Source organism: Meleagris gallopavo, chromosome 16 (assembly GCF_905368555.1).
Source record: "Meleagris gallopavo chromosome 16, MGAL_WU_HG_1.1, whole genome shotgun sequence".
In the NCBI taxonomy this organism is placed as follows: Eukaryota; Metazoa; Chordata; class Aves; order Galliformes; family Phasianidae; genus Meleagris; species Meleagris gallopavo.
Window position 1 is genome coordinate 958,262 of NC_139419.1, and position 25,050 is coordinate 983,311.

General features: G+C 38.6%; 2 protein-coding genes across 4 annotated transcripts in view; one reads left to right on the top strand and one right to left on the bottom strand.

Annotated features, from left to right (window-relative positions):
- On the top strand, positions 1 to 16,383 carry RSPH10B (radial spoke head 10 homolog B). 3 transcript variants are annotated; one of them, XM_085237847.1, is made up of 19 exons: positions 1 to 1,013; positions 1,707 to 1,782; positions 2,055 to 2,123; positions 2,373 to 2,546; positions 2,985 to 3,070; positions 3,695 to 3,815; positions 5,233 to 5,409; positions 6,108 to 6,240; positions 6,710 to 6,831; positions 7,263 to 7,452; positions 8,134 to 8,245; positions 8,889 to 8,968; positions 9,058 to 9,206; positions 9,933 to 10,040; positions 10,866 to 11,042; positions 11,779 to 11,830; positions 13,383 to 13,575; positions 13,958 to 14,193; positions 15,304 to 16,383. In XM_085237847.1, the coding sequence occupies exons 1-18, from the start codon at positions 763 to 765 to the stop codon at positions 14,160 to 14,162; spliced, it is 2,475 nt and encodes an 824-aa protein (XP_085093973.1). In that variant the 5' UTR covers positions 1 to 762; the 3' UTR covers positions 14,163 to 14,193; positions 15,304 to 16,383. The 3 variants fall into 3 exon arrangements, with proteins under 3 accessions (XP_085093973.1, XP_010717997.2, XP_085093974.1); XM_010719695.4 differs by lacking the exon at positions 15,304 to 16,383 and having other exon boundaries at positions 13,958 to 14,194; XM_085237848.1 differs by lacking the exons at positions 1,707 to 1,782; positions 15,304 to 16,383 and having other exon boundaries at positions 875 to 1,013; positions 13,958 to 14,194.
- The window catches only part of CCZ1 (CCZ1 vacuolar protein trafficking and biogenesis associated), a 13,664-nt gene continuing 3,401 nt past the window's right edge, over positions 14,788 to 25,050 (bottom strand). The window contains exons 7-15 of the mRNA XM_085237850.1: positions 23,114 to 23,289; positions 22,627 to 22,708; positions 21,491 to 21,552; positions 20,679 to 20,790; positions 19,716 to 19,749; positions 19,246 to 19,363; positions 17,553 to 17,711; positions 16,378 to 16,505; positions 14,788 to 15,138 (exon numbers count right to left, since the gene is read on the bottom strand). Of these exons, the coding sequence (XP_085093976.1) occupies positions 15,083 to 15,138; positions 16,378 to 16,505; positions 17,553 to 17,711; positions 19,246 to 19,363; positions 19,716 to 19,749; positions 20,679 to 20,790; positions 21,491 to 21,552; positions 22,627 to 22,708; positions 23,114 to 23,289 (927 nt within the window). The 3' untranslated portion in view covers positions 14,788 to 15,082. The remainder of the gene's footprint in view (positions 15,139 to 16,377; positions 16,506 to 17,552; positions 17,712 to 19,245; positions 19,364 to 19,715; positions 19,750 to 20,678; positions 20,791 to 21,490; positions 21,553 to 22,626; positions 22,709 to 23,113; positions 23,290 to 25,050) is intronic.

Genomic DNA, 25,050 nt, shown 5'->3' on the forward strand with positions numbered 1-25,050 from the left:
CCGCCTTCTGCCGCCTCCCGCGCCGCCGCTCGGCCCACACAGCGCGGAGCCGCCCCGCGCGGCGCGCCCGTTCGGCGCGAGGACGGCGGCTCGGCTCGGCTCGCCTCGGCTGGGCTGGGCTGGGCTCCTCGGCTCCTCTCTGCTCGGCTGGTCTGGGCTCCTCGGCTCCTCTGCTCGGCTGGGCTGCGCTCGGCTCCTCTGCTCGGCTCCTCTCCGCTCCGCTCTGCGCACGCGCTACCGTCGCCTTGGTTTCCTGGCGATGCGCTGGCGCCGTCCGTGCCGCGCTCGGATTTGATTCCTGTATCTTAAAGCTGCGGTCGCTGATTTGTGGGGAAAAGTGCGGATTTGTGTGAGTCCAGCTGTTCTCGCTGTCCCGGAGCCCTCCTGTAAGCGCTGCCTGGCGGAACGGCCTCGTTTCCGTGAGCTGTGATGGCAGGTTAGGCTGCGTTGAGCCCCGCAGGAGCGGAGCTGTGGCTGTGCACGGCTACCGGCGGCTTGGCCTTCACACGGCACTGAATCCAGGCCCGAAAAAACTCCCGGGTAGACGGGCAGCTTTGCGTAGCCAAAAGAAACCTGCCGGGGTGCTTTGGAGGCTGAGCTCGGGTCTGAGCGGAGATCCGAGGCCTCGCCGTGATCACGGTGAGTGCGGTGAGGGAAGGCGAGGTGCTGCGGGCTGTTTGCTTTTTGCATTGCATAGAAGAGGAGAGATCTGCGTAGGAAGGCAGTACTCAGAAGGAAAGTAGAGGTTCGGACATCTCAGTTATGGCGAAGGATAAGAAGAGAGATGGCAAGAAGTCAGAGAAGTCCGTCCATCCTGTCCCTGCACACAGTGCTGCAGCTGAGAGCAGTCCCACAAAGCTGACAGCTCTGCACACCTCAGCCCACGGAGCGGAAGAAGCACAAGCAAGTGCAGCAGTGTCGGATAAAGAACCAGAGAAAGCAGAGGAACCTCCCGTCCCAGATGTTCCTTCATACTACGAGGAGCCCATTCTTACTCAACTCATTGTGAAAAGGTATGTTTGGTACAGGTCCGTTAGATTGGGAATTCTTGTTTAGGTGTCCCTGAGGTACCTGCTACATGTCATAGAAATTCAGCTTAGACACTTGATTTGAGGCAGTGAGCGAAGTTATTCAGACCCAGTAGCACTGACACCGTGTCGCAGTGATGCACAGAAATTCTACTGCCCTGCTTGGATCCTGCGGTGCTGCTGGCACTGGCTGCCTGCTGAGAGACTTGTTCTTTAGTATGGGGTAAGGTGCAGGCGCTTTGTGTGGAAAACATATTAACTTCATTTAATTTCCAGTTGTTGCTGCCTTTTAGTGTTTAGTCTTTGTATCCCTTATGAATGTCCTGAGCTGAGGGAAACAGGTGAATGCCATTTCCTAACAAATCGTTTGGTAGCTCAAGGAAAGTGTATGCAATGTTTCACATACTCACCAGGTTGCTTGGCTGTAAGCTAATAAATGCTAACAGTATGATTTTTTTTTTTTTTAATGGGAAAAAAAATAGATGTCTGAAGCAACACAGTCATGATATAAAATACTACAGGCAAGATGCTGAGAGCTGCAGATGTTGTATCTTGTGTTGGAAATAGAGCTGCAGCAGGGAACTTTGTGCAATCCATCAGAATTATTTTATGTCTGCTGTGATTTTGGTTTCTTGGCAGCGACCTGGAATGTTCATCTTCAGTTTGTTTTCTTTGCAGCTATGAAGGTGACAAAGTTCGTAGGTTGTATGAGGGTGAAGGTGTTGCATTTTTTGAGGGAGGAAATATTTATAAGGTGAGTGTATAAATTAATAAACTTAAAAAAAAAAAAAAAGTAGGAATCAATCACCTTATCTTTCTAGAACAAACAGGCAGTTCCTTTTAATGTAGATGAAGGCTGAGTGCTTGAAAAGTGTGTGTGTTGAAAGCTCTGTTGGTTTCTGGCATTAAAACTTCAGTGGAAACTTATTCGGAGTTTCACGTGTTAGTTTGGGTTCTTGTGGTCCTTGTGGTGGTAGTTGTGGTAGGAACACATTTGCAAACAATGTCCTTCTCTTCACTTTGTAGGGCACGTTTCATGAAGGGCTTATGCATGGACAGGGGACTTACACATGGGCTGATGGAGTGAAGTATGAGGTAAGGTGCAATATACTTTGTGACTGAGCACTATTAGAGCCAATTAGATGTGTAAATTTGAGTAAAAAAGTTCTGTTAGAGTAATTGGTACAATACAAATGCAAAAAAAGTTGGCAAATGCAGAACTGTGGCAGTGATTTCAGTCGCAAACCAGGGTTCTTGGAGAAAGCTGGTTATATCTTCCTTGCATTGAGGAGGAACAGTGTCACGTGCCTTATGTTTTGTAAATGCTGTAATTTAATCTTTTAGGGAACGTTTGTTAAGAATGTGCAGATGGTTAATGGATGCTATACATGGAAGGATGGCAGTATTTATGAAGGCTCAATCAAAAATGGACTCAGGCATGGATTTGGCTTTTTCAGGAGCGGTATCCATCCAGTTTCTTACGTTGGTTACTGGTATAAAGGCAAAAGGCATGGAAAGGTAAGTAAAAACACCAAAGGAACACAGGTTCAGGTGAATATCTTCTAGAAATGCAATTACTTTTCTGCAAAGGTTTCACAAAGATGTCTTATGTCACTACACAGCCTGACACTGTATAGAGATCCCTTTGTCATTAGCACCTTCTTTGAGGTCCTAAATACTAATAGAAACAGTTGGGTTGGGATGTTTGTAGTAGAGAATGCCAAAAGAGTAATTGGTCTGTGCTGAGGCTTGTCCTTTTGGTTGCTCCAGTTGACAAAGTCAAAACTGATGCCTGCATCCATAGCCACAAAATAATGTTGCTACTCACAAAGGACAAATTGATTGCAGCTCCACGACGCACTTGGGCAGGCCAAGTGATGTTTTTTTTTATATGATTTTTTAGGTATTTATGATTATTTAGGTATTGATTTAAATTGACTGTGCTCTTTGTTTCAGGGCACCATTTATTATGACCAGGAACATACGTCTTGGTACTCAGGTGACTGGGTAGATAACGTCAAAGAAGGATGGGGAATAAGATGGTAAAGAAGATACCACTTTGGTTCTTTTTCTTTTTTTTTTCATAAAATATCACACTTTTTTTTCTGTTGTTTGAAAACAGATGCTAATGCAACTGTTTCATAGTCACATATTTTCTGCACTGAAATAAATAATTGTTTGAAATGGTTGGTGGTAAAACAGATCTTCTCTGTGACTTAAACATATGTTGATGTATTTATCCTGGTTACTGCTGAAAAGAAAGTCTTAACAAGATGAAGTAATTCCACTCCAGCTTTGGTAAACCAGAAGTCAACATTTCAAAACAAATTAACTCAATTGATTTGAATGGATGGAAGTGATTTTGTGATTAAATGAATGATTTGGTCTAATGTTACATAAACTAATAATTCAATTAGTTATGATGAAGGCTCTTCAGAGTGAAAGATTAGTTAATATTTTTACAAAGGTTTGTAAGTTAAAATTGAGTAAACAGTGCATACAGTGAAACTTGTGTGTTCCTGTTGAGCCAAATTAATGCTGCTATTTGACACACAGAAATGCTAAATTTATTAACATTGAAGTTTTGTGTAAATCCTACTTTTGTAATATCCACTTAGGAGCTTATTTCTAATGAATCCTAACCCTTAAAAATATTTTTTTCCCAGCTATAAGTCTGGAAATGTCTATGAAGGTCACTGGGAGAAAAATGTACGCCATGGAAGGGGAAGAATGAGGTGGCTGACAGCTGATCAGGAGTATGTTGGACAGTGGATGTATGGAGTACAGGTATTAATTTCTTCCTCGGGACTTCTCTAGTTGAATGTCTGTCCATTAGTCAGTCACAATTCAGTAGGTATTGTTGTGCAATATTGAGGAGCTTGATGTGATTTTGCTAGCAGAGATTGAGAAGATAAGCTGGTTGTTGTAACTTGATTCTCATGTTAGCAGTGTTCACGTTTTTTAAAGGCTTTTAACTTAAGTCTTAAAAGTCCTTTTGTTAGAGCCTGCTAAGTATGCATTGATTTGGGATTTCCTCTGGAATGTTTCTGCCATGCATCTTTGTAGAATATATTCTGCATAGAAGGGCTTGGAAGGCTTGGAGAATATCTCTATGTGGAGTGACTGAAGGAAGTGGGGCTGTTTGGTCTGGGGAAAAGGAGGCTGAAGGGAGACCTCACTGCTCTCTTCCAATACCTGAAAGGTGATTGCAGTGAGAGCGGGGCTGGTCTCTTCTCACTGGTGACAGGACGAGGGGAAATGGCCTTAAGTTGTGCCAGGGTAAGTTTAGGTTGGATCTCAGGAAACACTTCTTTACAGAAAGGTTGTTCAGCACTGCAATGGGCTGCCCAGGGAGGTGGTTGAGTCACCATCCCTGGATGTGTTTAAAATCCGTTTGGATGTGGTGCTCAGGGCCGTGATTTAGCAGAGGGCTGTTAGTTAGGATAGGATGGTTAGGCTGTGGTTGGACTTGATGATCTTTAAGGTCTTTTTCAGCCTGAGCAATTCTATGACTCTATGATCATCAAAGTAGTACAGCTATTCACTGGGTGCTCTTTATCTGGGAAATCTGTCATCAGTGACTCTTAGAGATGCCTAGATTGTTCTCGTTTGTAAAGGTTTGAGTGTACAGCATTGCTACTAGAGCTGCTCCAAAAGTAATGCCTCCTGTTTTATGATTTTGGCCAATGATGTCAGAGGCAGCTGTAGGTGGGATGGCAGCAGAGGCTGAACCTTCCCACCAACGTTCCGTGCCGTGGTGTTGCTGTGTGACAGATGGCAGCAGAGGGGCACTGTGACAGAATGGCACTGGACCTGGAAGTGTGGGTGGAGCAAAGGGTGGAACTGAGTTCCTCCATGTGGAAGTAGTGACACCTGTTGATGCTTGTGAGTGGTTATGGAAAGCAAACAGTGGCTGTGAGTGCAGTGCGGTGGTGCGTTTCAGCAGTGGATGTGCAGTATGCTGGGTCTTATTTGTCACTGGTGAAAATATGTAAATGGTGATGGTGACTATGTTGAAAAATGGTTTTTGTAGCTGAGAATTTGCTCTATGAAAGACTGCTATTGTCCTCCTTGGATCTGTTGTAGATTCTATGGAAATAAATAGGAAGCATTACTTTCAGAGTGACTCTTCCAGAATGTAGTTCTTGCAGTTCTTCCAAAGACTTTTTAAAAAATATTTTTTAAAGACAGAAATATTTTTCAGCATGGATATGGCACCCACATCTGGTTTCTGAAGAGAATGCCTGCATCTCAGTATCCCCAGAGGAATAAGTACGTGGGTGAGTTTGTGAGCGGGGAGCGCCACGGCCGTGGGAAGTTCATCTGTGCCAGCGGAGCGATGTACGATGGCCAGTGGGTTCATAATAAGAAGCATGGCAAGGTGTGTGCTGATAAGCAGTGAGACAAACCTACAGGCAACCCCAGAAAAGACCACTATGCTCTTGTATAGCGGGTTTCTGCATTCCTGTACCAAAAACTACATGCTATTTGTGTCATGTATGGAAAGTGAACATAAAGCACAGACAATACTGAAAGCAGATGGGGCACTTTCAGGGACCTTTCTGGGCCACCATTTGACTCTGTAGTTAGAAGCATGTTATGCATATAATGAAAGACATTTTACTGTGAAGATTTTCAGTGCAGTGGCTGCACGTTAACTTCAGCAACAGCTGCTCAGTACTTCTCCTGTGAGCTAATGAATTTCAAGCTATCTTTGCACAGAGGGCTTCTAATATTAGTAGATTATTTTGTTTAAAAAAACCAAACACACACAACTGTGGGTAGCTTGTTAAACTATTAAGAAAGCCTGCAGTTTTTCTGTGTGCGGGGGAGTGTTTTTTCTCAAAATATATTATAAAATTGAAAGACATATTGACAGTTCTTTAACCCAGCAGTGTGCTTTAACAGGTGACATCATATAAAAGATACAAAAAGTTCTTTGTCTTACTTTATCTCATAGTTTAATTTTAACCAAGATGGATAGAAGAAAGGTTAACTGAGAGTGTTAGTAGCATTTTTTCCTAATCTTCTATTACATGAGAGAATTTATAATGAAATTAACCAATTGAATGTCTGTAGGGCAAGTTTGTCTTCAAGAATGGAAATATTTATGAAGGAGAGTTTAGAGATGATAAGATGGTAGAATATCCTGCTTTTCAGCTGGATGCAGTGAGTGCTCCAAAGCTGAATGCCATTTGCTCAGGAAGCTCTGGTGAGTAACTGAACGAGTTGTAACAGCTTACCTTTTGTTGCTCATTTTTCTCTAATGTGAGTCTGTCTGTACTTATTCCAGAGTTAGATCAATTTCTTTGGAGAATTTTGGTGAAGACGAGTTATTTTAATAGTTAATGCTTCTTGCTTCTATTTATCTTGTTTCTGGTGTGTGACACTTGGGGTAATGAGCTCCTACTGCAGCTTGTAACAGTTTGGAAACTGTGTTGTCTTGAAATTTAATGGCATATGTAATACCTGCGTTTTTTTTGTTAGTGGTTGGATTTGAAGGAGAAAAAACCCACTATGTTGTGATACTTATACTGTTGATTATTAAAGAATATTCTGCTAATTGTAAAGGAGGCTATAAATCCCTGAAGTTAGTAAAATAAGTTGGAACCGTGTATGTTTTATTTTCCTTGTGTGTATGTATTTAATTTTCTTTTGGTTTTAATTTATTTGTGCGTTAGAGACCATCAGAATCGTTAACACCTCAGAAAATCCTTCTGCTCTGGGATCAGATGTTGAATTAGATATATCTTCACTGCTTAACTTGTTGCCAAGGGAAGAGAGACAAGAAGAAGTGAAACAAGTAAGAGGCTTCTGCCTGGTGTATTTAGTTTTTTTTTTTTTTTTCTCCAACAAGTTTCTTATTATCTTGTTTCTGACTTGGAGGTATTAAAGTCTTTCCATTCATGAGTTATTCAGAAATCCAAAGACCATGGAAACGGAAGGCACAAAGAATGAACAGATGTATTGACTCTTCCTGAGCAGCCACTCGGAAACAATACAAAATGTTAGCTTGTTTGGAAGGGCAGTCAGAAGCTGCTTCCAGATACTGCAGGGTTTGTCTGTCACCAAAAGATACGTATTGTAACTTCATTTGAGTAATGCTGTCCTGAGCCCTAACCAGAAACACACTCTGGAGTGTGGAATTTTAAAAATCAAAGCTTTATGTGCTCCATATGAGCAGATTTCTAATTGCTAGGAGACTATACTGAAAACATGTCCTGCTTGTTTCAGGTAGAATTTGCTGTGTTGAGACATATTACAAAACTGAGAAGAGTTTACACCTTTTACAGCAGCTTAGGCTGTGATGATTCTCCTGACAACACCTTCCTTATGACCAGGCTCCAGTTTTGGAGATTTCTGAAGGACTGCTGCTTTCATCACTCCAGTATAACTCTTGCTGAAATGGATCGGATATTGAGTGGTTTGTATTTCCTTTGATTGGGGTCTGGAATTGAGGAATTTTATTAATGAAGCTCTGCTCTTGTAGTTAAATGGCCTGGAACCAGTCACACTGTGCCTGTGAATTTGCAGTACTTGTATTAATGCTCTTACAAACAACACTTCAGGGTATAGCTGAGAAAAATGCAAAATTAAAATACCACTTAAAAATGGTTCTAAAGACCTGTCTGTTTAAAAGCTGTATTTGTTCCTGACCTTGCCATTACAGTTAAATGCAGTTTTAAGAAGTTTGAGAAGGACAAATTAAAGACAAAAATCTTAACTACTTTTTCCATGCTCTTGACTTGGGTTTGAATGGGGTATTTTTTTCTCTTCTGTAGAGCTATTAGTGAGTCAGCTCTATTTAGACTGTGAGTGGACTTTTATCACAAAGCACACAGTGGAGTCCCCAGTACATGAAGGGGTTAACTTCTTAAGAGTATTTAGAAAGAGAGATGATAAGATTAAGCTATAGATCCTCTGTGTTCCCTTGCTCTGCTTATTTGAAAATGATGCTATGTCTGGTCTGATTCATCCAGGACTGTTGTTTCACAGCAGCTGTTAAGGATGGGGAGGATTGGAGAGTTTTAAGCTCAGTACAGTCATAAGGATTTTAATCTACATGATGGCAATAGAGGTTTTTTTTTTTTTCCAATTTTTTTAGATGATAAAACACCACTTGAGGAGATACATTCTCCATACGAGACTTTACTGTTTAGAACATTTTTATCTCACCTTATTCATCTGTCATTCCATGTCTATCATGAGGAGCACAGGTAAGTTTCATCTTTCAGTGAAATTTATTTCAAAGTCATGTTTGATTTTTCTTTTTTTTTTTTTTTTCCTCCTCTCCTTTTGTTCTCCTCTGCACAAGGCACCTGCTTTTGCACCCTTAGTTGTTCATGCTCTGGTATCTGCTCTGATCCCAGGCAGAGTATCCCAGTAACTGATTCTGAGCCTGCTAACAAAGTACTCCCAGGTGTTTTTGCAGCAGCCATATGTTAGTGCTTTGGGAGCTGGTGTATGTACATAGTACATAGCTTTTTACTATTCCATATAAATAGTAGCAGATGTTTTCAAAGAGAAGGGTAGAGTGCTGAACTCAAGTGGGCTTTTGATCCTACTACATGAGGGTGCTTTTAAAATTTCTATTTAATGTCTTACGTTAATGAAATGACATTTTCATATTGAACATAAATGTGAATCTTCTCTCTTTAATTCTGTGTGAGAGGGTAGTATTCAAGACGGTCTTGAGAAGAACTGTTTTCCAAGAGTTTTGAATTTCAGTGAATTGTCAAGAAAAAATCTGTTGTAAAATCTTGCAGGATAAATGTACTCAGAAATAAAAGCTTTTCTTGTACTTTTTGTGCAAAAATTAAAAAAAAAAAAAAAAAAAAGTAATTTTTGTTTCAATTGTAGAGGTAAAAGTCCTTACATGCATAAGTGTTTCATTGAAATGATGTCCAGGAATGTTATTCCCACTGCGTGTCATATTCAGGGTAAGAAAGATAATTTCTTCTTCAATTATTACCACAGACATCCTGGTCTTACTGTAACCATTGCTTTTTCCCACTGAATGTTTTTACAGGTTTCTTATTTTCTGAACGGCATCGTGCTGTTTTTGCCATGAGGTACATTGACAAATGCTGGGAAATACACAGAGCTTTTTGTCGTCAGAATACCAGACCTCCATTTGAACCCACAATGAAAATGAGGCAGTTCCTTTGGATGTTGAATGTAATCTAACTACTTTTTTGTGTGTGACTAGATGCTCTTTGTTCAGTTTATATGGGCATTTTAAAGTTCTGCCTGTGACTTCTGCACAGTTGGAAAAATATGAGTAATGCTGCTTGTACAAACTGCCCGACAGATGCTATGGGCACGCTGGCACAGAAGTTTATGCACTTTTCGCAGGATTGCCTTCTGATCATTTCAAATCATCAAATCTTAGGCAAATGTTTGCCTTTTTTTTTTTTAATATAAAATTTATATGCTGAAGTGTCATGCTGCTACAAATCAGAGAATGGAAACTTTTGGTGTAACGCAGTAAAGAATTTTGATAAGGTATAAGCTTAATGTACTGCATCGTGGTCTTGAGATTCCTTACTAAAATTCAGCAATCCAAGGCTAGATCCAGAGGCTAGGGAACAATTCCAATCGATATAACTGGCTTCTGAGTCACTGTCACTGTTTAAACCCAAGCCTTTCTTTTTCCTTGAACTTTCTTTAATAAAGCTATTAGAGGACAAAATTGTAATATTATTTATGAGCTCTCTTGAGTTTTTTTCTTAACATTGTTTCTGAATTATCAGAAAAATTTCCATTGAATTTTGTGGGGCTGGAATTTCAGTCTGTCATTAATTATGATGTGGAAATATCAGTTGAATCCAGTACAAATTTTGACACAGGCTTCAAAGAGAGTTGGGTTTGGTTTGTTAACATATAATCGTTAATCTTACTCAGGATTTCAAACTTCTTGGCAAACAATTAACTGCTTCAAGACTTGTGGAAATACTTTTCAAAGATGGCCCCTCCCTACACGACAGCAGCAGTAGCAACCTGGAGCAGGAGGTGTGTATGGGGGCAAAATAACAGCACACATAGTATTTCATTGCTACAGGAACAATTAAAATTATTTTTAGGAAGTGTTACAGCTCCCTGTCTGCTAGAACAGGAAGAAAGTGTCATTCACTGTGAAAAAACGAAGACTACAACCGTGGTTTTTATTTTCTGTTGCTCTGTGCCTGTATCTTCTAGTTTAGCTTAGTATTCCATATTTGGATTATTACTATGCCTGTGCTCTGATCCTACAGATAGTACCTTGAAAGAATTGTAACACGGGTGCAATGCCTGGTTAGTGATGTGTGAATTGCCAACTTAATAGATAGCAGCTGTAGAAGGTTCTTCAGCTACCAGCTGGCATGCCACATCCTTGAGGAATGGCTCTTATTTAGTGACAGTCTATTATAAATGACACAATTGAATTTGTGATTTTTAAGCAGTATCTGATATACATCATGTGTGTTAATAAAGGATTTACTATGGCCCTGTTACTGGCAGTTTTAGAAGCATCATCCACAATTGAACATTTTAAGTTTTGGCAATGCTGTATGTTACTGCTCAGAGAGAGAAATTTCTTGTAACTCCAGGTACAACAAAAATCTTGGCAATATTATAAAGTGACTTGTAAAAGGCATAAACACAGTGTATCACCTTCTGAATTTTTGGTACTTTGGCCATTTTCATTTTTTCTGTAAAAGAAGGAACCTATGAGTAGACACACAAAGCTAGAGGGCTTCACGATTAGTTTTTGAGTTCCTGATTTGCTTAGGCACATGTATCTGTAATGAGATTTTGCAAAAATTAATGAATTAATCACTGTTTGTTTTACTCTAGCTGGTTTTTCTTGAATTTGTTGAAGCTCTTCTTCATTGTGCATTGGTGTATGTTACCAGTGATACAATTAAGGAGCAGGTAGATGGAGATAATCAGAAAAGAAGGAACTTTAGAACGGAAGGTTTCTCTGAAGGAACCACAAATGAGACTTTCTACATGCAGTATTCTCTCTCCCAGGTAATGCTGATGCAGACTGATAAAATATTATTACTTGTCCACTTAGAGAGCAAGGTCAGGCCCTGCAAAAGCCCAAACATGGGAATTAAATTCCTGTATATTCTGTATAAATATCCTGTAAATTCTTTGTATAAACACTCATTTGAATGAATCCTTCTGGTTTTCTTTGTTTGCTGCTACCTTAGATTGTAACATCAGTGTAGATGCTTCTAACTTGCGTACACATTTTTGTAGATAATTCTAATTACACACAGAATACTTGTAAGTCTCCTTACAACTGGACTGGTGGCAGAGATGCCTCTCCTGCTTTAAGTGGAGTGTCAAAACTGATGTGTAAGAGTGGCCTTAAAGCTGTTGGCATGTTCCCAGAGGATACACTGTGCTCTTTTCTTTTTGCTAATTTTTTTAATAATGATTTAAATATAATAATGATGCTGCCTGTGACACTGGTGCCCCCTGTGGGTGGCAAAGAAGCCAAAGTAATTTTAAGTTTTGAAAGGGGCTAGCATTTCACCTCATGTTAAATATAATGGTTCCTGTACCTATATGTATGTATGAGCCTAAAAGTGGTGTATTTCAATAGCTAACAAAGCATTTGCTCCTGTAAGAAGCCTTTGCTAGTCTTATTTAGAATATTAGTTGCTATTTTCTACATAAAGCAGAACAATGTGATTTCAGTACTGAATTTCAGCACAAGACCCAGAATTTATTAACTGAATTTTAAACCTCTTGCTAGGTGCTGAGACCTTGTGAAGACAGAGGGCAAAGTCTTCAAGAATTTCTAATGGGTGAGTACTGTAGTTAATCATAAGCATCCATAGGCAGAGGTGGTAGAGGAGATACACTCTTGCTACAGCTTTAAAGGTGATTAAAACAGTAGTTAATAATTGAAACAGTTGGACATATTGTAATTACAGAGGGCAGAGGCATTCTGTTCTGTATTTACCCAAGGGGTTACCTCTTCATGTTTGGTTTCCAACAGCTGCTATGCTCAGCTGGGCGAGTTTCAATCTCTGAACTTTGAATGCTTTTTAATTAAAAGTTATCACATTCTTCCTTAAGAAAACTAACTTAGAAACTTTTTAAAATTAAATTCCTACTTGTCTGTTCCATACATCTGGGCATGGAAACAGAAGGTTGAACTCTGTACTGCGTATCCATTATAGATCTTTTCATTGGTACAGAAGTTTCACAGCCACCAACCTAGCTGGAATGTCAGTGGCAATTTAGTCTTGTTTATCCTGAAGATCAGCATGCAGAATTACAGACTGAGTCATTCCAACTTTTCAATATTTGCCATACCAGATAGTGTCCTGTCATTCCACACAACTCATGGCAGTATCAAAGATGTTTGGCCACTGTCCAATTGGGATAAAGAAAAAAACAGGATTTTTCTCCAACATCAGAATTGATAAGTAAAGCAATCCTACTCTGCTAAGACACAAAATCCCCTGTGCCTCTCCTTTAATTGTGAAATTTTATTTGTATATTCAGATACCAATTTGTCACAAGAGGGCAGTAAATGAACATCATTAATTCTGGAGTCAAGTTTTTGAAGAAAAATGTTTAAGAAATAATTTAAAAAAAAGAGATTTAATCAATGAGAATTTTAAGTACTCCTAACTTAAATAACTTTTGTAGTTTTAAAATGCCACATCTTATACGTAGGGCATCTATAAAGCATCATGTGCTTCGTGGGAATTTCAATTTTGGGCAAATACAAGACTTTACAGCTATTTTTGGCTTCTTTTGCTTAAGTCAGAAACTGGGACTCTGTGTTTGTTAGTGTTACACAGACAGAGAAACTGAATGCGTGAACGTAAGTAGACAAGTGTTCTTTAAGAAGTCATCGGACCTTTCACTTGAATGACTGAAAAATCAGATCTGAAAAAAAACATTTCTTAACTACTGGATGGGCTCTAGGCTGCTTTGTCAATAGTACAGCCATTGGATGTATTTTTGTTCTTTCAGTAGTCATTTCCATCCCTTTGTTCCCCTGCCTCGGGAGCCATAGATACTGAACTGTCATTAGATTACTGCATAATTAAAACATTTATCATAGAATTAAAGGGGAATGCTTATTCTAACACTGTTCCCAGAGATGAGGAACACTGAAGACCTGCAGAAGGGCCATCCCTTTTCACCTGGAGTCATGTTTCTCACAGTTGTCATCTTGCATTCTATGCAGAAGCAAATGTGCCTTGCCTACAGATGTGGAGAGGAGGAGCACCAATGCAGCCAGACTTTTCTGTCAGAATTTCAGATGTGAAATATTGTATTCCAAAAGGTATTTGAAATAGAAATATTCTTACAAATACACATTTAACTTGCATGTTGCAGATGAACTAGAAGCCCAAACTGGAAAAGATAAGGAATTTGATTGGTGGATGTATCAAGTGCAAATCTTTTTTACAAACAACTTGTTTCCAGCCTACCAGCATGAAAAAGTGTTGAAGGCAAAAATAAAAGAAAATCGAATACAGAATGCTGAGTTAGCTGAGCTGAGAAGGAGGAAGGATGAGGAGATAGCAAAGTAAGTATTTTACCTTCTATTAACAAAATTACTGCAAATACAAAATTTGCTTTAGTGAAGTAGTACAGCATATTATAACCAGCTCATCTAAATATAGAATGAAACGTGCAGAATGTAACTTGTGTGACTTAATGGCTGTCAGGACTAATGATTACAGGCTGCTTTCAGGTTACAGAAATGTCTTTCCTGGTACTTAACCCCTGCTCTATATAAGGGGAGTCAAGTCAAATGTGTTTTTTGTATGCTGTAAATTGGACTTGTAGAACTAAGTAGCTGGACTTCTTGCTTCTCAGTTCATACTGTGAATATAGTTGCAACTGCTTGGCCATTATAAATGTGTCTCCCTCACTGCAGTACGTAACTTTCAATCTTGTTCACTCAGACTTATTGCTGAAAGAGAAGCAGAAGATGCAAAAAAGCAGAAAGAAGCTGCAGAAGAAGTGTCACTGGAGTCCAAGAGTACAGTTTTTAAGGAGTTAGAAGAGCCTGGTGTACAGTTAGCACCCCCTCCAAAGGAAGAGGCATCTGCTGTACCAGCCCCAGCTGTTACCAAGGTGCCTACAGGAACCAAGAGGAGGAGGAAGTAAATCTTGTCAGTTTAGTGGATCTCATCAGAATGTAAGTGTTCTTTGAAGAACAAAATACAAACCAAAACCCACACCAAATAACACTTCCACTGGCATCTAAATCAGAAGTGCTATAGAAGTGAGATTTGCTGTTCTGCTGAAACTGAACTTCAAGGCTAGCTGTCCTTAAACAAAGAGCCTTGGGAAAAGGAATATGTGGGCAGTTAAATAAAGTGTAACCCTCTGCAGAAATAAACAAAGCTATTCCAGCAATCAGTGTTAGCTGATTGTGTTACCAGTTAAAACTTGCATCAGTGTTGAGGTGATATAGAACTTACGTTCCCTATGGTGATGGTAGTGCTGACGTAAATGGCTTCATGGTAAATCACTTCTACGTACATGAAGTCAGTCAAGTAAGTATTTCTTGTGCTCCAGTCTGATTGTGTTTGGGGAATACTTGCAGGTAGGAATTTGACAACAAAAGAGGTAAATTGAAGTAGGAGTTGTTAAAAACAGGTCAGGTCAGCCTAGAACTGGAGCTATAAAGTTACTTGTTCAGAGGTCTTTTGTAAGCAGTCTCATTTCACACCACAGCGTAACGTCCTGCTTATTTTATACAAATCAACACAGAGATCAAAAGATGCCCTTAAAAGTATAACAATTATTACTTGTATTTTATTTGCCAGTAAAATATTCACATAACATCAGAATGGAATGGTACAGGTGAATTCAGACTGGTTTTTAATTTGTTTGCACACCATAAACTTTTTTAAAATCTAGAAATTTCATGATCAGTTTACAGATTTTAGTAGAAATTTTGATTCTTACAAAGCAAGTATTGCTTTACTATTGTCCTTATTCCAGTCAATAATATGACTAATAACTTTTCATGTTGAACAAGTGTCTGACATTGACATCTTTATAAATCAGTCCTCTGCAGATCAATCCAAGAAGAAAATATTATTAAATTGTGTTGCACAAAGTTTCTTCACTTCTTCTGTAAAACAAACAAAAAAACCCCCACATTTTAAAAAATTATAATATTTTAAAGGGACCTATGTAAGAACCAGGGCTAGCATCAAGTGGAATATAATTAAACTGACAAAACAAACAAACAAAAAGAGATTCGCTGTAGAAATTGTTGTGTTGTTGTTGTTTTCAGGAAGAAAAAGTTGAGTCAAGTCAGAAATTCCAGTCTGTCTGAAAGAGGAGCTGTAAGTGGCAAAAGTGTAAATGAGGAAGAGTTGGCTGGACCACTTGTCTTGTCAAACCTCTACACTGCAACAGCAGAATACCTAGCTTCCACACAAGGAAGTATATTATAATTCCTTTTCAGAGGAAGAAGGGATTGCTGGAGTCTGTTACAATAAATCAATAAATCAAGTCAGCAAAGCTTTTTGCTTTTTGCAGTTTGGCAGACAATGGTGCAGGGGTAGCAGTACTTCCTGGATTTATAAGGCACACAAAGAAATCTGTACTGCTTCTGCAGTACAGATTTGATCCTGAAGAATAACAGTCAGATAAATCACGCGATCAGCTTCTCTTCCTAAAATTTAGATTATTATGCTTTCATCTTAAAAACAACAACAACAACAACAAAACAAACAAACAAACAAAACAAACAAACAAACAAAAAAACCAACAAAAAAAACCAAACCTGCAACAACAAAAAATCCCTAGTTCTTTCCCATCATCCATGTGAGAGCACTGCCTCTTATTAAAACACAGTGCCAAAATTGCTGCTGTCATACTCAAACTATTCCTCTTAAAAATGAATATGTTTAAAAGCTCACTGCAACTTCATGTTGATTTGCCCCTTTAAGAGTAAATCAGTCTTCAAATAGCATTAAAAATAGACAATAACTGAATGAATACCAATGACAGGAGAGACATGATGTATAAATAACTACTAATGGATCACTGACAAAAATCAGATATAACAATTTTCAAGTAATACACTTCATTAATTGTTCCTCAGCTTCATAGGGTATTTCTCTATTTCCAGGGAGGAAGAATAACTGATTAAATATTTGGCATGCCTAGTTAAATGATGATGCTGCTATTTTTTTTTTTGTAGCTGATGGAAGGCAGACTAAAACCTTACAGAAACTTACCTTGTCCTGTCTGTTGTAGATCAATCTGTCTCTAGATTTTTGGATCAGATGGATTTTATTATTTTTCCACAGACAGATATTTTAGTAGTAACTACTTAAAGTTAATAAAAACCAATCCTTACCGTTAACTTCAATCAGATTTGCATTTTTTTGATTCAAAATAACATACAATTCTCGTTGGTCAGACTTTTTCCCAACTACCCAGTAATCACTCATTGCCTTCACAATAATTTCCTCATCTTCATCAACTCTGAAAGAAGTTTCAGAAAGTAAAGGTGATGGCAAACTGATTTTCAACAATTTTCAATACAAATGATTATGAATGATGTCCTGATTTGTTGTGTCTGTATAGTATCAGAGTACTAACTTGATAATTCAGTAATTCATCAATCCAAGATGAGAACTTCACAAATAAGCTGTGCAGAATGATTTAGTCATTTAAGGACACAGATCTTTGTCTGCTGGCCAACCACTCTGCTACTCTGAAGAAAACGTCCATCTTCCAGGAAGTTAAGGACACCCTTCAAACATTGTTTTGTTAGCATGACCAGAGCACAGTGGATACACTGTGATGAAAGTAGGCTCTCACATATCAAGTTGTTAAGCCTACAACTCAACCACGCTGAAGAACAAGGTCTGTTATATAAGGCTGTCACTAACCCAGTACTTCTATAATATGCAATTTTTGATTTAAAGAAAAATGAAAAACTTGAAAAACTTAAGTTGGACAATTGCTAGTTCCTAGTTAGAACTATAAACATCACAATCATTTTGTAGTGAAAGGAATGTCTCTTCACCATGAAATAGGTAAGCAGATACCATTTACAGAAAGCTAGTTACATTTTCTAGGAGCGGTACTGTAATAACTGCAAGGTTTGTATTCCATCTATTGCCCAGTCCCTAAAAGCAGCTATTTCAGAGGAGCGTACGATGCAATAGGCTGAAACAGGTTTCCCTACTTAGCCTGAAATTAGCCAGACCTACGTGCAAAAGCACTAGATAAAGCTTCAGGTTTCTTACAGTTTTTCTAAAGCTTCAAACACGAGATCTTCTAATATAGTACAGAGTCCCTGGTCCTTTATCTAATTTTTTTTTTTTTTTTAAAGAACAAGAAAATTTTATGTATGACATCCTACCTCTATCCACCACAAAATATTTACTATGACCACCATAATAAAGTCTATCATACAAAGCTATGAAAGTCATCCATGTCAAAAAGGCAAGGAAGCTTCACAAATTAAAAAAAAAATTGAATTGACAGAAGGGCTTAAAAGACTATTTAATAGTTGAGCATTACCTAGAGAAGTCACTGTTGATATCACCGAGAATCTTCATGAGGTCAGGATGTACAGATGCAAGTGATACACTGGGTGTTTTCCTCATGTGAATGGTACTCTTCTCTGCAAGGTTCATGTGATTGAAGTAGATGAACTTAAACTGAGGCTCCTTCTCAGCCCTAGGAAGATTCAGGAAAAGGAAGTGACTTGCAAATCCTGCCATGGTACCTAAGCACAAGACTCGGAGAGAACAGTTGTCAGCTAGCCAGCGTAAAACTGAGACATCCTGAAATTATTTTCACCTTAAAGACACCAAGTAAGACTTGTGGCAAAATCAAACTTCATTTCAATACTTAAATGAGAAAATAAAATGAAAAAAATCAGTTTTTCCTCTTCTTGGGCTACTAAGAAATAGACACACCACAGTCTGACAGCCTGGTCCCATGTACCAGCAGTATTTTGTTTGCACCTTTCTTATAGGCTGCTTTTTCTCCACTGTTTTGTTTCCGTGCCACGTCAGCTTAGATTGGTTTTTAAACAGAGGCTTAGTCTTTAAATTGACTAACTGGGAATCTTCTATTCACCTCTTTAATTTTTCTACCATAAAAAGAAAGAACTCTGCCTGGATCAGTGCAATTAAATATTCCATCATCAGTGGTGTGGCCAGGCGAGACTATTTTCAAACTCTTGCTTTTGTTATTCTTTTCCATTTCCTCTTTTATTACAGTAATATAACATCTGTCACTTACAGCTGTAATTTTGTAGGAGCTGTAAGAAATTTAAATTGGCAAAAACTGGCTATAGCAAGTGGTACTACAAGCCATGTTTTATTCAGAATGAAGGAGATACCCTGATGCCACCAGTCACCTTAGCAAACAACTGGATACACTTTCTCTCTGTCACTCCAATGAATTAGTTGCAAGAAACTGTATCATGTTTTCAGGACACCACCGCATTAAACTTTAAAAAAGTTAAAGCTGCCAAAGCCAGTACCAGGTAACATAAAAAGACCCCCAAGTAGTCTGGGAAAGCAGAAGTCAAATGAAATCAACATAAGAACGGAGGTGGGCACAGAGCCAGCGGTGTTTTTTTTTTCTTTAAGAAACTCAAATGTTCTAATTGCTCAGGGCTACCTGAACTTCAAGAGATTCTGTCTTGCTCAAGAAAAGTTGGGAAGTATAAACTGAAGTTAAGGTTTTCTAGGAACTGCTGCTTTTCTATTTCAACATGCAGGGAGATGGATGGTAAAAATGCAGACAAGTTTTTTATTTTGTAGATACATCAGCTAGCTTTATGGTCACATATGAAAGAAGCAAAATCCAAACATTCCACCTGTACCTGAATAATCAGTTAACAGCTTGGGAATGAGGTGGCAGAATCTTAATTGATAATAGTTAAGAATTATTATCTTAATGTTTACATGATTTTTTTGCAGCAGTTCTGCATATAGAGGAAAAAGGTTTCAGCTACACAATCAACATTTATTCCTGTATAAGTAACATGCATGTTATTACTGCAGGGAGACTTGAATATGCAACAACAAGGACTTTATAAAGGCTTAAGATACAGAAGGGTAGATAAATGTTGTTTAAGATACACAGCTAACTCAATGCTTTCAACATTTAGGAACACGTTGCTATTATATAAGCAGCTCAATAAGCCTAATTTCTAACCAACACAGGACTATGACAGAAGCAGAAATGTGGTACAAACCCTGATATTCTCTTGTTGATGTTGTATTGTTCACATATGTCTGATGCTAACACAGTCAGCTGAGGCCCAACAATGCTGTCCAGTTTACGGCAAAACTCCAGTGTGGGTGGAATTGAAGCTAAGATGGTAAAGAAAAGGGAGAAGTGAGATTCTCTTCCAACAGTAGAGAGGGTACAATTTCTGTAGCTGCTTTCCTTAAACATCATTGGATGCCCTAGGACCAATCTGTCTTTTAATTACACTCATGCACTGTGTAAATCATCCGTAAAGTTACCTTTAAGCAATACTTAGTCATTTTATTGTGTAAACTGCATTACTAGTGGAGCACAATCAAAAGATCGATAAAAAGCACTCAGGAAGAAGAAACTCAAATAGGAAATTAACTTGAGTATTTTTCGAGAGTCAAACAAGTTTTATGCGCTTTGTATTAACTGTGTCTCATTTTAGAAACGATACTAGCAGGTACTTACCATCAATCATAAAGCAGACAGCTGCACTCATGGCCTGGAACAAAAAAAGAAGTTAAAACACAAAAACGTTTACAACAGGTTACTTCAGGCACCTCAAAGAAATGGCAGTACTTCAGCAAAGTCGCACATTGGGCAACCAGTTTTTAAAAAATTACTAGTGTTACTAAAACTTCACCCGCTTTCAAAGTAGCCATCATGCAATCATCCATAACACAGGATAGTTACAGTCTTAAACCCTGTGTTGGGAACTGTTCAGTCCTGGCCTGAACCACTGATTGAGCACCTGGGAAAAGACCTGTCAGGTCTGGGAGCACGGGTGAAGGCAATTCACCTGTGGGACAGGAAGGGGTGGAGCCTGGCTGCAGCTCTCTTAGACCTCATTTAAGGGCTGACTTCACTGGGGAAGGATCTCTTCCTGGAGATCCCTCCTTGGTGAAGCTTTCCCCTGTGAACCTTGAATCTTCTGATACAGGTGAGCAATCTTCTTCCTATTCCTTTTCTTATAGCATCTTCCTATTGTGTCAATCCTTCTGTCATTACACCTCTGGTGTAATGCCTTCCCTATCACACTGATCTGCCAGTGCTATACCCTGTAAGCTGCACTGAGATTTAAATAGGAGAAATGTAAAATGTGTCAATAAATGCATTCTATGCAAGGACGTGTATCTGCTAGGAACTTCCTCCCCACCTGTTAACACAACATAAAGATAAGTATGAAATCACAAAGCTGAAGGCTGATATTTTGTTTTGATAAAACGTTATTTTGAGAAGGTACAGAAGAGAGGAAAAGAGGGTTCAGGCTTTAAAGCCTCTTGCTCAAAATTCTAAAGAGTTTTCTGTCTACTTAGTCTGGTCCTATCAATTCATGTCTGTATGCAATTCACAAGTATTTCATATCACTGGTTTCCTCGTTGTATATAGATTCTTAGACTTGAGGAGTAATTGCAGAGAAAAATGCAATACCTTATAAACAATTAGATGAAGCTCTTCATATGTGTCATCAGTGTTAACAAATATTTTGGGGAATCTGCATTTTGCTTCTGGATCGTTAAGATTTAAGGGTCCAGTAAGAAACCTATAAAATAATTCAACAGCTTAGATGTGATGCATTCTTGTATTTCAGTTTTTCTTATTTAACAGATGTTTATGAAGTTAGCAACTGCTTGCATCTTTGAATGGATGTGAAGACAGTGAGTACTGAGCTATTCAGAGAAGCACAGAGCTCTTTTTCATTGCTACTGGGAAAGCCTGCATCCTTTGCTTTCCACCAGTAGCTTTATGTAGAACAGTGGTGTACTACAGGAACTTAACTTTGAGGGGAAAGCCAGGAGAGCTCGTGCCATTGCTTCAGTCCCTATAGAATACACTATATCAGACAAAGGGAACTACAGTATTAAAAGAAAGATGTCCAAATCCACAATTACTCAGATCTTGCCCAGTTGCTTACATGCCCACCCTGACACACTGAGAAGGACATCATTAGAAACATGCACCTTTGTCTCAAGTGCCTGACTGAAAGGAAGTGTCTGGAGTGCTGCCAAAACTTTTCATGCAGTGCACTAAGAACAGTGGAGAAGAAAAGGCTTAATTACTGTTACTGCATACTACTTTTTTTTTTTTTCCTTCCAGAGGTTAGGTTTTACTTAGCACTGACTACTGTGTGGCCTATGGAATAAACTACATGTGGAATGTGCATTCCAAAATAAATTCCTTCCTCTCAAACATTTTGCCCTCGAGGGAAGCAGCAGTAGATGGAGACAGTTTTTAAGAGCTACCTTCCGTAATGTTGTAGATTTCCTGGCATTTCAGCCCGTATTGGAGAATCTCTTCCAGCTAACTGAAACAAAAAGGAACAAGAAAAAACAGCTTAGAGGTATTTCTTGTTAATGTGTTGTGGACTGTCTTTAAATCATACCAAAGCAAACCATTTGCAGAAAGATAACAGTTGGCTAAAGTGCAGGAGTTGCTGACAGGGCATTCAGATTTTGCATTTACTAATTTTTAAATGTAATTTATGGAGCTCTGCCAGAGTGGGGGGGGGGGGGGGGGGGGGGAGGAAGGGCAACTAACCCCTTGTGGTTTGAATGGCATTTCACACTGAAACAAACACCATAAGTCAAACGTTCTCTTTTTGAAAAGCTTGCTAAAAGCCACAGAAGCTTGCTTTTCAATTATAGGAGGTGAAAAGGTTCTGCCATTAAGGCTTGAAGACTTTCGAAATTCACTTCAAGCAGTTTGAAACTTCAATTCACCAAGCCCTGATCTGCCAGACAAAGACTCAGAGGTCAATCAGGAGCTCCTAAGATACTGTATGTCAAAATTGCTGTATCTGATCAACAATGTATTAACTACAAAACACCTGACTTAATTACCTTAAAAAAATCTTACAAGTCTTAATACACATTAACACTGCACATCTTTGGTAGACCCAAATGCATGTTTTTAAATCATTTCATTTTAAAATAATACTTGCATTAAAATGCTCATTTCTTATGATAACAGAAGCATATGAGAAGAGCAGTAAGACACACTTCCATCCCACTTTCTGTTAGTTATAAAAGATTCAGCTCTACTTCAACAGCTTGTAGACTCTATTGAGGATGTTGGCTATGAGCATAGTATCCTCTCTGAAGTTTGAGCAGGTCTCCACTGGTGCTACAAGGAGTCATTAGGTATCAGCATTTAGGAAAGCCCCTATCAGGGACTCATATTCAAAGTATCAGAATTCTGCTATACTGTAATTGATAGGTGCAAACATTCCTGACTTCAGTTGAGTGTCCCAAAAGCGACAAATCTCAGATATTCCTAAACTGAACCTTAAAGTGAGGAAGGGAGAAGAGATGCTTCTCTTTTCTATTTTAGACTTTAGTGTTACAGGATACACAGAAAAAATAAACCCAGCGTATCATACCTCAGGCTCCATGTGTCTTGGGAACAGAGATGTTGTGAGGTACTTGTACAGAATTCTCATATCGTCTTGTTCCAGTCCACTCCTACAGCACAGGGAGATGGAAAAATGCAAATTGTTTGTCATGTGGTTCTCAGGTCACATTTTCCCCCTAATCACAACTCAGGCAGCAAAACAGAACTAGGGTGAGTAGCAACATTTCAGTGTCTTGGTAGATTAAGTCTCAGGATATTTGTTTTATTTAAAATGTTATTTTATTTCTTAAATTCAAAACATATCCAAGTTTGCTTTAAAACAGTCATTTTTTTCTGCTACTAAACCATATCCAGTGTCATAATTATGTAACTTAAGCACAAAGTAAAGTTGTTCTCTTCTGTGAAACTTGAAAAAATAAAATGCTTAGCTGGAAGTGAAGCACTATGCCCTGAACAGCTTTGCCATGCCAGTAAATACCCCCAGATCCCACAGAATAAATTATTGAAGTACCTACCAGATCAGCTGATCGTTGTAGAGAAATGCAGTATATTTGACTATGTTTAGGCTTTCTTCCATCCTATTAATAAATGACTGAATTTTCAAATAAGTCATTTTATCCAGTGGGAAGAAGCTGATTCCACAAAATACATCCAGCAGATCACAAGACTGTAAGTGCAGTGTCTGCAAGTACTAAGAGAATAATTGCCGTTGTTTTTGAGAATTCAGAAAGTTTCCAATGTGTAGATTTAAATGACAAGTTTGAATCTAATCCCCTGTAATCTAGGCTGAGGACCCCCAAAAACTTTCAATTCTGCTTGTGCCAATTTTTTCTTTGTGTGTCAACCTGATTTCAGGTCTCAGCTTACTAATATTTCATCAGCTGGCTTTTAAGGCCAGCTCAAGATCCTTTGAGAGGATAAGAAAGCACAGCCTTTCATACCAGTGTTCCATTTCAGAAGTAACTGTAAAAATTAACAGATCAGCTTGTGACATGCAAAGGAAAAGATTATCTTCTTTCCTGATAGCGCATTTAAAATCTCTGGGTAAAGCTTACAATCTGTGCAAGATAAGCTAGCCAATGGCTCCCTCTACAGTCATTTCACATTACCAAAAAAATTACCTTGCTACTCAGAGCAGCACACATTATTATGACAACGGGCCACTAAGAAAATGTCAACAAAAATTAGATTCACATACACAAGACAGAATAGCCAAAGTTATTTCTTATATCAAGTTATTACAGATGTCTTTGTCTACCTGGTATAAAAAAGAAGCTGCATTTAACCAAACACAAACATACAGCACTGCTCAGATCAGTCTGTCCACCTTAGCAGAATAATTTTCTTAAAGTTTATGCATTTCTAAATCAGATGAGAACACTTTTGTTCACACTTACATATCCCACAGGACATACAGATAGTATGACAAGTCTCTGGCACAGTTTAAATCTCATTTTCTTTCACAGTTTCAGTGCAGACCAAGCCATCAATGTTTGGCCAATTAATTCCATAGGCTCACAGCAGAACATCTGCATGAAAGTTTTATCAAAGCATTTCTTATTCTCCAGGAGAAAGAGAAATATTTTTTTCCCTTGGGCTTCTTGGTTACACAAATCTCAGTGCCTATTCTTTTATTTTCAGTAGGAAGTTAAAAAGAAAAATAATATTTTTAGCTTAAAATCTATTGCTTCTCTTTTTGCCATACTCTATTTTTGAATTTAGTCTAGAAAATGTATACAGCAGCTAATTAAACAAGCACTCCTTGTGCTGTCAAGGTTTATCTTAGGCCTTACTTTAGTCTTCCTGCAGACAGACAAAACTCCAAGATGAAACAAAAATTCACAAAGAGAACAATTTTTTTTTTAAATACCAGTTTAAAATGACTACTCTCCACCTTTATCAGAGCTATCAATAGTCAGATGTCTGTGACAGTTACTCAGAGACACTAACTGCTGACAGCAGTCCTCAGCTTCCTTCTCTGCAACAGACACACGGATGCCACCTTCTAAAGTCAGCCTGATGAAACTTTTCACGTTGAAACTGAAAGTTTTGCTAGATGTGACTATTTGGAAGTTACATGAATAATATTTGATTGACTTCCTGCTCAGAATTAGGTTTTGCTTTCCATCTTTTTGCTCAAGCGTTTGCTTTTCAACGTTGAAGCTAAATACTGAAGACAAGTTATAAACAAGGCTTATTTTCTGAAACCTTACCAGGCATGACTACTGATACCACAAAGGAAAAAATTAGTTAAGTATCACCACTCCCCATTACTTGACAGTACTATGGGACTTGAATGTCTGTGCATGTAGGCTGTGGAATCACTATCTCCAGAAATTTTCAAGAGCCAGGCTGGATGGGGCCGTGGGCAATCTGTTCCAGTATGAGATCTGGAGGTTGGTGGCCCAGCCTGTGGCTGGGGGTTGGAACTTGATGATCCCTGGGGTCCCTT